The sequence below is a fragment of the Notolepis coatsorum genome (assembly GCF_963971535.1).
Source record: "Notolepis coatsorum genome assembly, chromosome: 4".
Lineage (NCBI taxonomy): Eukaryota > Metazoa > Chordata > Actinopteri > Aulopiformes > Paralepididae > Notolepis > Notolepis coatsorum.
Window position 1 is genome coordinate 200,894,717 of NC_140168.1, and position 18,377 is coordinate 200,913,093.

The 18,377-nt window shown below is 39.1% G+C and overlaps 1 protein-coding gene across 2 annotated transcripts in view; it reads right to left on the reverse strand.

Annotated features, from left to right (window-relative positions):
• Positions 1-18,377, reverse strand: part of usp53a (ubiquitin specific peptidase 53a) — a 173,235-nt gene that overhangs the window by 122,359 nt on the left and 32,499 nt on the right. For both annotated transcript variants that reach the window (XM_084312808.1, XM_084312809.1), the window contains exons 2-3: positions 13,786-14,498; positions 111-203 (exon numbers count right to left, since the gene is read on the reverse strand). In XM_084312808.1, coding sequence (XP_084168934.1) covers positions 111-203; positions 13,786-13,929 — 237 coding nt within the window. In that variant the 5' untranslated portion in view covers positions 13,930-14,498. The remainder of the gene's footprint in view (positions 1-110; positions 204-13,785; positions 14,499-18,377) is intronic.

The window sequence follows — 18,377 nt, forward strand, 5'->3', positions numbered from 1 at the left end:
ATATCAAACCCGCCCTCTTTTCTCGATCGTCTGAATCACAGCTGACGATTGGAGGATCAAGAAAAGGGGCCGGGTTTTGAGACAGGTCAGTTGTAATGATCACACTGTACCTTTAATGCGCAGAAGATGCAGGACTCTCCCAGACAGAAGTGTCCCGGGAGCTGGCGGAGACTCCGTCTGAAGATGTCCAGATGCCACAGCACCTGACGAGAGAGATGACATCATCAATGAGCGCCACCTCACAGACGAACGTCACATGGTCCTTCACTGTTAACACATTCACGGCCAGGGGTCGCTGTTTACCTTCTGTATAGAACGCCAGTGCTGTAAGTCAATGGGACGCTTTTTTCCCTTGCGAGTGCTTAAAATATATATTATATTATAGCTATGGGTCTAATACACCAGTCGATTGTCAGTGATTTGCTTCCAGTCAACATGCACAAAACAGATTGTTTTTTCATCCGTACATTTCCGCTTTATACCGTTTTGAATGAGTATAGTTTTGGTGATTCTTAGTAATCCCAGGAAAAGAGCGATAATAGCGTTTTAGTGAAATCCACTAAACACGTTGTCATTTATCGCCTGATTATCTAATCATCCTGAAATCAACGCTAGATTATCGTTATTATCCTTCCTCATGCAGGAATGAAATGGGCCCTGGAGCGCGGCGCTCGCCGGCTTCCAATCATGTATATATACGTGGATGGCCACGGATGTGTTAAAGGGGCACTTCGCCAAAAAAATAAAAACAATGCAGATTTATTTTGTGCATAATCTCACACACATACAAAGACTCTAAACAGTTTTGCACACATTAATTTAGTTTTGACAGTTATTGAAAGTGAGTTTGAATGTAGCCACCGGTGATGTCATCTGGGAAATTGAATCCTTGTTGTGTTAATTACAACTTAAAAAATGTAAATGGTGTGGTAGCAGTCATTATAAAACAAGGTATTACCATTTTCTCATCTACTGTACATCATTTCATTGAGCTGTAATTAACACAATACAAAGATTGAATGTCCCTTAACACTTTGGATGCCAGCCACGCGTTTTGTCGTTAGTTCATGCCGACCGCTGAGTGCCCGCCAACGCTATATAGTGTTTGTTTGTCGTATTTTTTTTTATTGGCGATTTGAATTCATATTTCATCAATCGAGCCTCAGGTTAGTGTTGCAGACTCTCTCTGAGCTCAATTGGGAAGGGGGCGGGCCAGTTTCCTCGTTTTACTTTTCCGTCGAGCCAACTGAAGAATCCATTGTGATCGCCGGCCCGGAAAACATGTGGATTATGTATTTACAGTAGTGTTGTCAAAAATATCGAAGTATCGATACATATCGATACTGAATATTTAAAACTGCTTCGATACTAATTTCCCGAAATACCGATACTTTCTGCAGTATCGGTACCAGCTGGCGAGTGTTCTACAGCAAGTTGTTGACGCACTGTTCCGCCTGCTCCGAGTCCAGCCCTCCCCCTCACAGAGCAGTCTTCAGTTTGTATTTGTAAACAAGAGCTTTTAGCTGAAAATGATGGCAAATGCAGAGCCTCCGCAACTTGTGCTTGTGGATAAAGAAAACAGCAGAAGTGCTGTTTGGAGGTACTTCGGGTTTGAAGTAAACAACGAAGGACAAGCTAAAGCTTCCCCAATGCTATTTGCAAGCGGTGTTACAGAGCAGTGCCAGCGCGGATCTCCATAAAGAAATTAAAGAGGTTCGTGACAGCTGCTCTTTCAACGTCACTGTGACTGAAGCATTAAACCATTAACTCTAGTTTAATACATGATACGTTGTCTACTGATGGCGCATAATATCAACAGCTGATTCGTTGTAACGTTACAGCTACCAGCTAACGTTAGCTACTGCTAGCAGTTAGCTCCCTTAGCTTAGCTGGCCACCGTTATAAATACTGCATGGAAACGGAGTAACGTTAACGTGTAAACGTTATGTCGAGGTCATACAATACTACAGTCGACATAAGGTTAACGTTACCCCGTTTCCACCAAGTGTTTAAATAGCAGCAATCTTGTTGAAAATGTAACATTACTAAAATGCTCCGAGCATAGCCTCTCTGTCTCTCTCCATCTACCGCTACCTCTCCCTCTCTCTCTCGCTCTCTCTCTCTCTCTCTCTATCTACCGCTACCTCTCTCTCTCTCTATCTACCGATACCTCTCTCTCTCTCTCTCTCTCTCTCTCTCTCGCTTGCTCTCGTTATCTTTAAATAAAAACTGTTACTAACTGTTCAGTTTGTGAGGTACATGCAACACAGATTACAGTGTTTACATCTGTCTGCTTGAGAAAATACCATGTTCTGCATTTGCAATAAAAATGATTGAAGTGAGATGAACAGTTATTTTTAAATGTGTGATCTAAAGATAAACAAAGGGTTTTAAAAGTGTTATATTTATCTTCTCTTATAGTACCAGACTTGAAGTTGAGGAGAATCAACCAGCAACAAAAGCTAAATTTGTTTAAAAAAATATATATATATATAACACAATTTATAATTTATCGAAGTCGAAATTCCAGTATCGTGACAACACTAATTTACAGTACCCAATGCTGAATCAATAAACGCGATCGATATTTCTGATTATCTGATCTGAGGTAAGGAATCTATTTTACCAGTCTTGGGATAATCAGAGCTCTTTTCACCTATATATCAGCGTTTGCCCTATGCATGTGTGTGTGTGTGTGTGTGTGTGTGTGTGTGTGTGTGTGTGTGTGTGTGTGTGTGTGTGTGTGTGTGTGTGTGTGTGTGTGTGTGTGTGTGGCTGTGCGAGCGATCAGGAAATGAGATAATCGATATTTTAGCCCGCTTCTATAGCGTGCATAAGTACACATATACTATCGATAATCTAGCGTTTATTTGAAAACGATTCATAAATAGGCCGAAAATGACAGTTTGTGTATTCCAGAATATTCCAGTAAATGCCTTTTATCACGGAATCTTTATATTTTCCTTGAAAACGAGGGCTTTTCAAAATGCTATAAAACGGAAATGAAGCGATTAAAAAACAATCCGTTTCGACAATGTTGACTGCAAACAAGTCATTGATAAACAACGGGCAGATTAGACGGTGGTAGTTTTTGGTATTCTTAGTGTAGAGTCTGTGACTGTGTATGGTGTGTTTGGTATTTTTGGTGTAGAGTCTGTGACTGTGTATGGTGTGTTTGGTATTCTTGGTGTAGAGAGTCTGTGACTGTGTATGGTCTGTTTGGTATTCTTGGTGTAGAGTCTATGACTGTGTATCGTCTGTTTGGTATTCTTGGTGTAGAGTCTGTGACTGTGTATGGTCTGTTTGGTATTCTTGGTGTAGAGTCTATGACTGTGTATGGTCTGTTTGGTATTCTTGGCTGGGGCCTCCAAGGCCACAGAGAGGAAAGAGGGCGATGGGAGAAATGACAAAAGCCCAGCCCAGTGTGAACCGGCTAGTTACCACGCGTTCCACCACATTGAGTCACAGCCCCTGAGAGTGACCTCACAAGCAACACCCCGGCAGACGTTCCCACCGCCATCCCGGTAGACATAAACAACCTTCCTAGTCAACTGCTGGGAAGTTCTGACAAAACTCAGGGAGTGACTAAGCTCTGGAGGTTTTTAAAAGCGACGTCGGTGGCAGCAAATCTATCTTCTGTGTGTGTGTGTGTGTGTGTGTGTGTGTGTGTGTGTGTGTGTGTGTGCGCGTGCGTGCGCCAGGGGACGAGGAACGTGGCGTAAGTTCTGTGTGCGTGTGTGCGTGCGTTAGGGGAGGAGGAACGTGGCGTAAGTTCCTATGCCGTGACAGAAGCGATGCTAATTAAGCGGATGACCCGAATCATGCAGATGATGCAGGCTTTGAGAACTCCACTTAGCACTTAGCACACAGGTCCATTCTGGGAACGTGGTATCACTGTAATTAAATCCAAGAATGATTATTTTCTTTCTTTCCCCATAGGTCTGACTAATCGCATTGTATTGTACTGCATTTGATACAAGTCAGGACTGTACAAAGTTTGTAATTAATACGCCTTTTGTGCAATTCTTTGTATTAGTTCGTTTGCTGTGTTTTATCATGTTAAGCTGTAGCCCTATTTTCAGAAATCTCGCCTAAAGGTACATGCCTAAATTAGGGCTGGGCGATTAATCGATATTATCGATTAATTCGAATTAATGATTTAGGACGATTTAAAAAAAAATTAATCGATTTAAAAAATGTATTTTTTATTTTTTCAATAGTGACCTTTTATTTGACAAAAAGTGATGTTTGGTGAAAGTTAGATTTGCACTTTATTAATCCCAATAGGGAAATTCATTCTTGTTTGATGATCAATAGGCACCTTTTCTTTGTTTTAAGTAGGGATGTCCGATATTATTGGCCTACCGATATTATCGGCCGATATTGGCATTCAAATGTGATATCGGAAATTATCGGTATCAGTTTTCAAAATAATTTTATTTAAATTTTTTTTATTTATTTATTTAACCTTTATTTACCCAGGCAAGCAAGTAAGAACACATTCTGATTTTTTTTATTGTCAAAAGTATGCATAATGTTGTGTTAATTCCACGACAAGAGATATGTAATGTTAATTACCTGAAATGATTCCTTATTTAATAATTTTGGGGGGGGGGGGGTATCGGTAAATCGGTATCGGTAAAAAAGCCAATATTGAACATCCCTAGTTTTAAGTGAAGTTTGGTGAAAAAGCAAGTTATTGCACTATAGGGCTGTCCCCGACTAAGGATTTGGATGGTCGACTATGATTGACCAAAATTTGCCGTCTATTGGTCAATAAAAAAAAATATATATATATATATATATAATATTTATTTTATTTTTATTTTATAATTTTTGTGTGGGGGTGCTTAATGTCTGAAGGAGTCGACTGAAGGCTTCTTGTCCTCTGCAAAAGCATGCAATTGGTCCACTGATGGATACATCTTGATATTTGTCTAGTCTAGTGTGTTCATTAGATGGGTGAAATCCTCTTTCAGTGCCTCTGTGCCTGTTTTCGTAGGCAGTTAGCCTCTGGTATGCGTGCCATTAGCGTTAGCCACGCTTCTAGGCCTCTTTTCTTTTGGAAAGAATGATACATTTTTATTATTTTTTTAATTATTAAAATTAAATTATTATTATATTTTTTTAATATATTCGACTAAGTCGACTACGGCTCCTTTCGACCGATTAATCGACTAATCAACTAATAGGGGTCAGCCCTATTGCACTATTAATTCCAATAGGGACATTCATCTTTGTTTTATCAAGAGTACCGGTAACCTTATATATATATATATATATTAGGGCTGACCCCTATTAATCGATTAGTCGACTAATCGGTCGAAAGGAGCCGTAGTCGACTGGCCAACCTCTTAGTCGAAAAAAATAAAAATAAAAATTTTATATATTTTTTTATCATTCTTTCCAAAAGAAAAGAGGCCTAGAAGCATGGCTAATGCTAATGGCATGCATACCAGAGGCTAACTGCCTACGAAAACAGGCACAGAGGCACTGAAAGAGGATTTCACCCATCTAATGAACATACTAGACTAGACAAATATCAAGATGTATCCATCAGTGGACCAATTGCATGCTTTTGCAGAGGACAAGAAGCCTTCAGTCGACTCCTTCAGACATTAAGCACCCCCCACAGCCCAAATGGAATGATACAAAAAAATTAAAAAAAATTAAAATACAAATAAATATTGATATTATACCTTTTTTCTATATATATATATATATATATATTATATTATATTTTTTTTGTGAAGATTGGTGAAAGTTAGGTTTGCACTTCAATCCCAATAGGGACATTCATCTTGGTTTGATAATTTTTTTGTGTCAAATAAAAACAAAGGTTATTTGAATGATTTCCTTGGCGTTTCTAGTTTTCAAGAGAAGAAAATCGATTAAATCAGATTTAAAAAAGAATAATCGGGGATTTTATTTTTAGGCCATATCGCCCAGCCCTAGCCTAAGTAAATGGAAGATTGCTCCACTTCTACAAGGCCAATTCGCATGTTCTTGGTATCTAGGAACATCTAGGGACCTGGGGGTATGTATTTCCAGTGTCAGATATATTGTGTCTGTTACTAGGCTTGAGTAAATTGTAATGAAAAAAAGAATATAAATTATGATTGATTTTTGCATCTGTGCCGGTGAATAACACCATGTTACAATTGTGAGCAAACCGAGCTCATTCAGCACCTTCCTGAGATCAAGTGTAAAGAAAATCGAAGCAAATGAATAAAGGGAAGATGATTAAACAGAAGGATTTGTAGATATAGTAATAAATGATAATCGATTTTAATTATAAATTCATATTTGACCTTGACCTTATTATGGCCAAATCATACATCTATGGGTAGGGAAATGGCTCCTCTTTTCAATGACAGGGTTAAATCTGGATTTAGTCATTTCCTTGCGTTTTTTTTTATGATAAGATATAATTAGAATTTTTTTGATAAATTCTTATTTTCGGTAAATCGTATAAAACATCGGTAAAAATGAAAATATACACTTTGACTACTGTTTTGATAGGGTTATTGTCTTTACTATTGGCTAAAAACATCCAAGGGCCCACATGTGAGCCCTCATGAGGACGATTCGCGATGCCACTTTGCCGACCTCTAGCGGCTCGGGTGCTCATTTCTTTTAATACAATATATAGATAGAATTAAAGCCCTATTTGTTGCCTGTCGATTGCCGTTTCAGATGACAAAATCCGTTCAGCGGTTATCGAGTTACATGCCGATATGTGAGGTGTGCGCCAAAGTACGCAAAAGTACACATTACCACCCCCGACTCCGGGGCACTAGCTCAGTCAATCATTTGGCGATCTCAAAAATCTTTTGACAGGGTTGTAGCCAATGAGTGTGGCTTTCCAAAGATACCCCATGATATGATAATTGGTGATCGAATACGGTCTCTATTGATCGATTTATGATAAATAAAAGCAGGGTCCCCCAATTGGGGGACCTTACGGCTTAACAGGTTATAAGTGAATGGAAATCTAGTGTTGGAAAAATCTAATTATAAAATCACTAGCCTGCGGTGATGCTTTGAATCACATCTACAATGCCCATTACAAACAGCATGACAAATGGTATAGCTCTATTATTGATCGATTGTGCAGTGGACGAATGTTATTGATATCTAAAATAATGGGGCAACATGCTCTAAGCTTTCTATTATTACACTTGTGTAATGACAAGGGAGGCTGCGGCTTACAAAGGGGTACTTATTGACTTGTTCTACAGTGTTATGTGAATAATAATAATAAACTTTATTTGTATAGCACCTTTCATTTTGGTATCCACAGTTTAAAACCTGACAGTATTCCCTCCTGTTTGATACCCACTACCCCTTCGAACCTCCCTCTCAGGGGGTGCAGTTCTAGGCATGGGTCCTACACAGTTTTAAAGTTCAGTGCAATAAAAAGTAATGTGGAATGGACAGAGTAAAATGATGCATAGTGCAGTGCAATAAAATATAATGGACAGAGTAAAATTATGCATAGTGCAGTGCAATAAAATAGAATGGACAAAGTAAAATAGTGCTACAGTACAATCAACAGTGGAGTGTATTAAAAGGCTATGGTGAAGAGGTAAGTTTTTTAAGAGCTCTAGCTTCCCTAATGTCCATTCCATAACTTTGGTGCATAGTTTGCAAAGGCTGCATCCCCGGTTATCTTTAGGCTGTGGTTTGGAACCTTCAATAGACCAGTAGTAGATGATCGCAATGTTCTTGCAATGTACCTTGGTCCTGTTCCATTTAGTGCTTTGTATATAAGCAGGAGGACCTTGAAATCGATTATAATGTTACCGGAAGCCAGTGTAGGTTAGCTAATACTGGACTGATGTCTTGGTTCTAGTTAGTAGCTTATAGGGTTGTACCGAATGTAATTTTTTAACATTCAAAGCCTCTATTGAAGTATTCGAATGAAGTTTTGAATTGAATTTCTTTCATAAAAGAAATTATTATTAATATTTTTTTTAACTAAATCATCAATTTGAATAAAGTGATTAATCTAATTAAATTAGTATTTTTTATTAAATAAACAAATGTGAAGAAAAACCCCATTGGTTTAAACAGATTGAATACATATACAAAAAAGATAAAAAAAATTATAATATAATGGAAAAAATAATGGACGTAAGGTTTAAAGGGTGGGAGACTCTAGGCCGAACAGCATATTGTACCTTTTTATATCAGGGGTCCATGAAGAGCTTTCGAGATCTGAAGTTGCAGCATGGTTTGAAAAATGAAGATTTTTACAGATATCTTCAAGTTCGGCACTATATCGAGCAATTACTGAAGCGAAGTAAACAAACGCTTTCGGATTTCTTTTTAATTAAAAGTCTTCAGAGAGGCTTATGTCTCGAAATCAAACCAAAAAACCATCTCAAGACTCTATATGGGATTACAACAGACAAAAGGTAATTCATTTTATGTAAAACAGAAATGGGAAAGGGAGGGAAACCTAAATATAACGGAAGAGGAATGGGAGGATTTATGTGAAATACAATGGAAAACATCAAGTTCACCAATATGGAGATAATTTTGTTGGAAATCCCTGATTAGGTTCTTCTCTAGTACTCCAGCTCAAGGGAGTCATCATACCAAATCTTCCAACTGCTGGAGACAGTGTGGCCTCTCAGAGGCAAATCATTACCACATATTCTGGTCTTGTCCCTTGCTGATGCCTTTCTGGAGGGAGGTCCATAAAATCTTTGAAAAAGTATTCCAGGTGGACATCCCATTTAAGTTGGAGAGTCTATATTTGGGCGCCAGGCCATCAGAAAATGGGGATAGATATATATTTCAGATACTAAATGCGGCTAGCAGGAAAGCCATTACTAGAAAGTAGAAATTCCAACAGTGGATTGAATTGATATTATTTATGATATTTTTAAGATGGAAAGAATTACTTTTTCTTTTAGGTTGCAACAGGATACGTTTCAGAAGAAATGGGAAAGATGGATAATGTACATTACACCGTTACGATCTTCATTTGTTTAAGGCAGTGGTTCTCAAACTGTGGTACGCGTACCACTAGTGGTACTTGGTGGTACTGCTGGTGGTACTTGACAAAATTAAAAAAAAAAAAAAAATAAAAAAAAAATTGTGCAGTCAGGCCACTGAACATAGAAGCAGGCCAGGCCAGTGTTTCTAGTTGCAGATAGTTAGATACCGTAATTCCTCTAATAGTAACCGGTATTCAAATACAAGCCGGGTCTCTATTAATGGCCGGGTGCGCTCTTGAGCTAAGCAATTATAAGCCGGTCTCCTAATACAAGCCGGGTTACTAATATACTGAGCTGCATACTGAGCTAGTTACTTGATTTCACTTTGAAAACGTTGAAATGACCAGTGACCACCTGTAATTGCACTGTTTACTATTTCATACAGTACTTGGTTTCAATAAATGAACCCAGTACATTTTACTGGGTTCAAACCGACACAAAATGTTGATTTATTCATTATGATCCGTTTGAAAATTAGAAATATAGGCCTCTCTCTTATACATGCCTCCTCCTAATACAAGCCTGGTACCCGCTACAGTTGAAACAAATACAAGCCGGGGTTACTATTAGAGGAATTACGGTAAGCTAAGTGGGGAACAACCAGGAGATCAGTGTGACAGAGAGTAATGCAGTCTAAACAGTCATAAATCTTTTATTCAACTTCAGCCCTGATCATAACCATTTTTATGTTTAGATTTTTTTGTAATGTCAGAAAAAAAATGAAATACTCCCACTTTTCTGAAGAGTTGTTACATCTGACATTACAAAAAACAAAAAATCCATCAAAATCTGTGTTGTTGCTAATCATTGATACATGCCTAGCCTGTAATAATTCCCCACAGAAAAATTTACTTTGCATTTGAATATTTTACTTGTGTTTTTTTAACAATAATTTGTGATGCCATCACACAAACTGGCATTTAAAGGGTTACAATTCGAAAATGTATTGAATATGTGTTTTTTTTTATATATTTTTTTATATACAATAATTTGTGATGCCCATCACAAACACTGGCATTTAAAGGGTAAAATTTCAAAAATTCCTGCACCAGAATGCAGGAAATTAAGTCTTTGTAACAAAAGAATTCCTGGTGGGGGACCCCCACTTAGAAAGTGGCCTGACTGGGGCTATATTTCACACTATATTTCCCAGCCTGAATTATTTCCCCAGTCCGGCCCTGCTTATGCGAGTTGTCAATGGACAACAACACGTGTGTGTGTGTGTGTGTGTGTGTGTGTGTGTGTGTGTGTGTGTGTGTGTGTGTGTGTGTGTGTGTGTGTGTGTGTGTGTGTGTGTGTGTGTGTGTGTGTGTGTGTGTGTGTGTGTGTGTGTGTGTGTGTGTGTGTGTGCGCGTGCGTGCGTGCGTGCGTGTGAGAGAATGAAGGAAAATTGCTTGCTGTGTGTGTGAGAGAGAGAGAGAATTAAGTACATTTGCTGAAATACAGTTGTTATTAATTTTCTAAGAATGTTAGTTATTATGTTCTCAATGACCCTTGCATTGTATGAGTTGTGTGGAAGAGTTTGCTAGTTCTAGTGCTACCCCTTTGTACATTGTGGCTGACAAAAGTTAACAATAAATAATGGTATTAGGAATACATTTGCCTCCTGCGTGAACTGTGCATAGCTGAATAGACTGTATTTTAAAACCCATTCTCCGCCAGGCATTGTAATCTTCTTATACCATCCTCTGCCAGCTCTATTTGTCTATGGAGATGTTCACCTTCTTTGCAGGGCTATAACTTTTTAAAGTGTATTGCTAAATTGACATTACTATGGCCCATTCATCTATCGTTCAGGATGTAGGAACGTTTTACTTTTTCATTCACACATTCATACTAAAATACCGTCCAGAGTATAAATATGTTTTTATCGTTTTCTGCTGTATTTCATAGAACGTGAGTTATAGGCCTAAATGCATATATTAGATTATCAAATGCCATTTGACACCGATCAACGTTATATTAAAAATGTCAATTGTACAAGGTCCTAAACGTCATGACTCATCATCTGCTGGTGACCGGAGGGGAAGGGGGGGGTCGTTTATAATGCAATGGCCGACGTTAAATTATTCATGTAGTATGGGTGATATATAGATCAGAACAGTTTGTATGGATAATAATAATCAAAAACGCTATAACTCACGGCAGCTTCCTCATAGCGATGGGGGATGATACTGGAGCAAAAATATCGCTATTATGGGATGTTGATCTATGCGATCCATTTCCAGGGTGTATAATACTATATACATCCAAATAATGTTGTTTATTGAGTTATGGCAACGGATCGATATCCAGTGTGTCAAGATGGAGTCCCGCGAGCGATAGCGAGTGGCCGGACGGAATAGAGTGCGGACCAAGCATTTCCGGTCACTTCCGGTTTTGGCAACTCGCCGATCGGCCACCAGGTGGCGGTATTGAAGCGTTGGAGAGTTGAGCGGAGATCTACAGCACCAGTCAGGACTCCGTGCGTGAAATGTGAATACCATGACAAATATTGATCTCAATGACGCCTTAATCAGTCATTGGCAGATTACGCATGGCGGAGAATGACGTGTTAATCAGTCATTGGCGGGAGATGGGTCATATGGTGGTACTTGGAGAGCCAGCTACGTTCTCAGGTGGTACTTGGTGTAAAAAGTTTGAGAATCACTGGTTTAAGGTGTATAGAAATGTCCATTCGGGTTAATTGTTAAGTGAACCTTGTGTAAAAGGAGTTGAATGTCAGGAAGATGCACCCCAACATATTATTTTGTTATTTGTTTGCTTTATGGTAGATACAGATTTATTGGAGATGCACCCTAACATATTATTTTGTTATGTTATTTTTGGTTATTGTTTTTGTTTGTCTAGAAAAAAAAATTATAGGATGCTATTGACTGTATGGGTCCTCATGTGCGTACTTGTACTTCTGCACTTTAACTCAGAATTATTAGCAATTGATGCAATTTGTACTACAGAAAGCCGAGATAAATGAAGGAGAAGTCAAGATATTGTTTGTATGGACCATGGAGAAAATCAATAAAAAGAGAATTAAAAAATATATATATAATAATAATAATAATAATAAATAAATAAATAAAAAAAAATCATTTTGAATGTTGATTTAGAATTCGAATGTCAACATTATGATCGAAGCTTCGAAGCTTCGAAGCATTCGGTACAGCCCTAGACTAGCTTAGCTGCCGAGTTTCGAATGAGTTGGAGTCGTTCTGTGTTTATTTATTTTTTGGAGGCCGGTGAGGAGTGCTGCATTACAGTAGTCAAATCGCCTTGAGATAAAGGCATGGATCCGTTTTTCAGCGTCTTTTTGAATGTCACAGACACTGTATGTTACAAATGATTGAACTTGTACATTCCACCTACAATAGGTTCTAACAGAAATACACTAAACCTTACCTATCTGCAATAACATTTAATGTGGATGATTCCAAAAGCAGTAATAAAGGAGATCAAAACTCTTAACAAGCTCAAATACGCAATAGCAGCGACCGTGTACACTTGACCTCACTTTCCTCCTCCTAGCACAAATTTAACACCTAGCTTAAAAGAACACGCCAACATTTTTAGAAATTAGCTTACCGTCATCTCCAGAGAAAGACAAGAAGATGGATACCAGTTTCCTCTCTGTGCATTCAGTAAAAAGCTATCTGGCTGCACGTTAGCCTAGCTTAGCACAATGAATGGAAGCGGACAGCAACGGGCAGCCTAGTTATTGTCCAACTAACACCTCTCCCGAAAGCTACCCGTCACTGTCCACTTCCATTCATTGTGCTAAGCTAGGCTAACATGCAGCCAGATAGCTTTCTACTGAACGCAGAGAGAGGAAACTGGTCTATATCTTCTTGTCTCTCTCTGGAGAAGACGGTAAGCTAATTTCCCAAAATGTTGGCGTGTTCCTTTAAAATAGTTTAACTTTTGAGCAAAATCTATGCCCCTTTGTCAGTGAGCTGACATGGCTGGTACCTTTCCATGTCTAGGAAGATATATTTTATTTTATTTGTATTTAATTTTTTTTGTTATTTTTTTGTTATTTCAAGTTTGTATGTTTTAGGGCTGTCCCCGACTAAGGATTTGGATAGTCGACTTTGATTGGCCGAAATAAAAATAAAAAGTATAATAATAACAATTATTATTATTTTTTTTTCATCATTCCATTTGGGCTGTGGGGGTGCTTAATGTCTGAAGGAGTCGACGGAAGGCTTCTTGTCCTCTGCAAAAGCATGCAATTGGTCCACTGATGGATACATCTTGATATTCGTCTAGTCTAGTGTGTTCATTAGATGGGTGAAATCCTCTTTCAGTGTCTCTGTGCCTGTTTTCTTAGGCAGTTAGCCTCTGGTATGCATGCCATTAGCGTTAGCCACGCTTCTAAGCCTATTTTCTTTTGGAGAGAATGATAAAAAAAAATATGTAAATAAAAAGAAAGTATAAAAAAATAAAAAATAAATTGCATTAGACTAAGAGGTTGGCAGTCGACTACGGCTCCTTTCGATCGATTAGTCGACTAATAGGGGTCAGCCCTAGTGTGTTTATGGTTGTTCGAGATAAATAATGATCAAATCAAATCAAATTTCTCAAGATCTCTAATTCCATACGATACCAGTATATTCGTGCTAGCTTAAATTAAATCTATAATATGGGCCGTCTGGCTTGAAATTATACCCTAGAGAGGAGGGATCATCGGGGCTAGTTCAACATTCCCGAGATGTATTTTTAATTAGTTATGGCTTACAATCAACAACAACTATCCCCAAACACCAGCAGTACCCGGACCCACCTGCACAGCGCTGTTGAGGAAACAGCTGTTCTGGCCCGGTTCGTTCAGCAGGCCTTTGGTGGGCGCCAGCGAGAGCATGCTTCCCGGCTGATAGGATTTGGCAAGATTGCCCCCCGGCTTCCTGAAGAACTTGACCCATGCCATCGGATAGAGGGGTCGGCCTGTGGATAAACGGAGAGTCGGGCGGCCTCTAGGGGGCGCTGCAGGGTGCGGCAGCTAGTGGGATTCCTCTGCCCTCTCTGGGAGGAACGGTCCTGAGGCTACGTTATTCCACTGGAGGCAGCTCCTGTCCTGCTGCACATGGGGCGGCCCCTACTCCCCGATCGCCACCGCTCCGGAGGACTCAAAGCTCAAGAAAAACGTCTAAGATGAAACACCAAAAACAAATAGTAAATATAAAAAAAAATATTTATAATGAATGTCTGTGTTTGTTGGGATTGGGACGTCCTTTGGAAAATCCTGGTCCGATTGTTCTTATAACTACGGAGGGAAAGTCGTCGGTCATCCTCTATAGTTTCTGTGGCTCGTGACCGCAACGCGGGGACAAGGTCGGGACGGGACCGTAGGGAAGGGACCCGGGCTGTCCCCGGGAGTTCTCCACATGGTCCCGGTGTCACAGAGGACAGTCAATAGGAATCAATCCATCCACTCCGCGGTTCGTCCATAGGGAAGGTCTCTCCGGCTGCCTCTCACCATTGGATATCAGAGGGGGGCTGGACGGTGCGAGAGAAAAGAGGGGAAATTGTTGACAAAGACAATGTAAAATGTGTTATAGTTTTGCTGACATTCGAACATTCTAGAATCTGTCATCAACTGAATCCAGTGTCTATAATTAGGCCTAATTCACTGTCCATTTAATAATCAGGTAACAGTAGTATGAAATAATGACTGACTTTTTAAAGTAAGACGGCACATAGTCAACTAGGGCTGTGTATCGGCAAGAATCTGGTACTACGATACATACAGATACAGTAGAAAATAAAAAATTTCGCTGTAAACCACTGTAGGGGTAGAAAGTAAACATATTTGGTATTGTATATGGTGGACACGTATGGCCTTTCATTAAAGACTCTGGAAAAGTACAGAGAAAAACTCAATACTAGGCATTGTGTATCAATATAATATCGTGGATCTCAAAAGTATCACAATACAGTAAATGGCTGCTTTTTTATATAGCGCTTTTATCCAAAGCGCTTTACAATTTGTTACTCACATTTTACCCGTTCACTCACACATTTCACACACCGACGGCGGAGGCAACCATGCAAGGTGCCAACCTGCTCATCGGGAGCAATTAGGGGTTAAATGTCTTGCTCATCGACACGCTGCCCGGGAGAAGTGGGAATCGAACCGGGAACCTCCGGATTGCCAGGCGAGTGATTTACCTCCCGAGCCACTGTCGCTCACAGTAGTAGGATTTTAAGCACGACAGCACATACTATAATACTACAGTGGTAAAAAAAAAGCTGTGGTTTTCCATATCCGTTTCCATGTCAGATGTCAATCGGCAATCTTCCAAAGAGATATGTCAACAAAGCTTATACATTAACCTTTATGAACGACCTTTGAACTGAAAGTCTGTCTGTGAACAGTATTTTTAAGTTTGTTTACGTTTGACTGGCCTTGGCCTTTATCAGGCACATTTCTCTTCCTGTTGATGTACATTTTAGGTGTGGATAGTAATAGATTTTAAAATCCAGAATAAAATTACAGCCACTGTGCAATGACAAGAAGTTTAAGCTAAATATTAAAATCAGAAGAAAATGTGTTCATCGAACTACACTACTTGAGACTTTTTGTGTCTTTTTCTCCACACCGGATGAGATATTTTCAGGAAAATCTCCCATAAACATGACATTTAAAGAGGTCTTTCTGCACAAACAATCAAACACAATTTTACAGATTTGTCTATTGAATCAACGAATCAATTAGTCTACAGAAATCTACGACTAGCCTAATAGTCGACTAATCATTTCTTTAGACGAGAACAGCCCTGGGTCTGATCTAAATACAAGGCCAGCGGAAGATATTCATTCAATCTTTATTTAATCTTGAAGGATCATTGAGAGCTCTCATCTACAATGACGTAATAAATAAATAAATAAATATATAGAAACAAAAAGTCAATAAATTAAACATTTTAAATAGATAAAAACAACTGCAGACTGTGGTGAAGTGGTTTGCTATTAAAGATTTAAACTGCCCAATAGATACTAATAATGAGTTTTAAAGTGCATTGCAAAACATTCCCCGTTTCTGTGGCACAGAAGCTAAAAGCAGATTTTCCTGATTCAGTGCAAAACTCTAGGAACCTTTAGTGTATAAAGCCAATCATCAGAGCGAGTATGATGACATATATCATACAGTACGTTTTGAACTTTGCTCCGCTCTTTTATGACAGTCTATTTTAAAATGTTCTATATTATGTGTGATGATCAAATCGTAAAAACAAAGAGGCCTATTGGAATGTTAGATGCTAATGTGAAGAACTGTGATTTAGTGTTCTGTGTTGCCTCGACCTTGTCTATTTTGATGCTCGTTTTATGCCCGTCTTTTTTGTTACTGCTGTGAAGCACTTTGAACTGCAATTCTTGTACGAAAGGTGCTATACAAATACAGTTTATTTTATTATTATAATCATATCATAACAAACCCTGTTAATCTGAAGGGTAGAACTATGTACAGTACTGTAGAGATGACTGCATGTACAGTACTGTAGATGACTGCATGTACAGTACTGTAGATGACTGCATGTACAGTACTGTAGAGATTACTGTATGTACAGTACTTCAGAGGGCCGTGTGTGGAATGTGTCGTCTGGATGGTTGCGGGCTGTTTCTGGTCCCGACTCATGAGCAAGCCTGAGCTGATAGAGGCAGTCAGCGTCAAGGTTATTAGGGTAGCGAATACCAGAGGGGGGGGGGGGGGGCAGTCGGGCAGTCACAGTCAGCAATTCCACATTCACATTTTATTTTGAAACTTAATAGATCTTGAATGATGACGGTGCGGTGGATTTGACACTGTGGAAAATGTAAAGCACGACGGAACAAAATGTTTATTCAATTGAATCCTTTCTTGCTTTTTTTTGGAATGTTTCTGTGGAATTCTATCTATTTTACCACTTAATATTGATTTGGAGAAAGTTAAGTTCTCAAAATCAGATCATACGGGTACATCGAAAGGGTTAATGGTGATCAGCGTTACATAATAGAATGTTTACCACTTAATATAGCTTTAAATTGGCCAGTGGCCATTGTGACAATGTCGTTAGAAAGTTGTGTTAATGGTGATCAGCGTTACATAATAAAGACACCAAACATAAATAGGCTCGAGGGGAGATTTCAACCATGGGAACACAAGCCTCATCGCAAACGATCTCCAAACTAAATGATTGTGTGCTGGAAGAAATTGTGAGCAATAGTTTCCTGTAGGATTATGATGCATCCTCTTTAACCCTTTCACTACCACACTACATAAGGTTAACCCTTTCACTACCACACTACAGAAGGTTAACCCTTTCACTACCACACTACAGGTTAACCCTTTCACTGTGACACTACAGAAGGTTAACCCTTTCACTACCACACTACAGAAGGTTAACCCTTGCACTACTACACTACAGAAGGTTAACCCTTTCACTGTGACACTACAGAAGGTTAACCCTTGCACTACCACACTTACAGACGGTTCTGTAGTGTGGCAGTGAAAGGGCTAAAAACTCACACCCGACAATAAACAACACAGTGAACTCAAGTCATGTGGTTCCTCCAGCGTCTGAAGAATGACACTCAGTTCCCTCAGTTGTGGAACCTCTTCCGTTTCACCCCAAACCAGTCGGACGACATTTCTCACGCCTGGTATTTCTGGAAGTCTCGACTCAGCCTGAACAATGAGACTTATAGAAGTAGAGCAGGTTGAGGTCGATGATGCACCCAGAGGTTTAGCATTCGTATTAAGGCCTAACAAAAATAATGGTTGGTTTCAGGTTGCCGACCGACCCTGCCGATTTAGGTGCGACCCAATATATTTTATGAGTTTAAAAAAAAAAATTATATATTAAAAAAAAAAAAATCATTTTTTTTTTTTTTTTTTTTTTTTTTTTTAGAATAAAGTTTCATAGAAATCTTAGTCAAACATTTAGTATTATGGATATTAAACATGCTGGCAGAGTACATGCATCCATGTTGTTGTGAACATTTTAACCCTTTCACTGCCACACGACAGCCGGTTAACCCTTTCACTGTGACAATACAGAAGGTTAGCCCTTTACTATCACACAACCGACGGCGATGCTCCATCGCCTCCATGCTCCATGGAGCATCGCCGTCGGTTGTGTGATAGTAAAGGGCTAACCTTCTGTCGTGTGGCAGTGAAAGGGTTAATTAAATAAAGAAATTCCCTATCCATAGTCGCCGTGGGAAAGAATAAAAAAAAAAAAAATAAAAAAAAAAATGCCCTACCTACCCATGGCCAAACTGACAACCAACCTGAAACAAACTATTATTTTTGTTAGGCCTAAGTGTCCCCGAATTCAACTAATTCAGCGACGACTTGCCGTGAGCCGTGAGCCCCGGCGGCTACACCTTGCAACT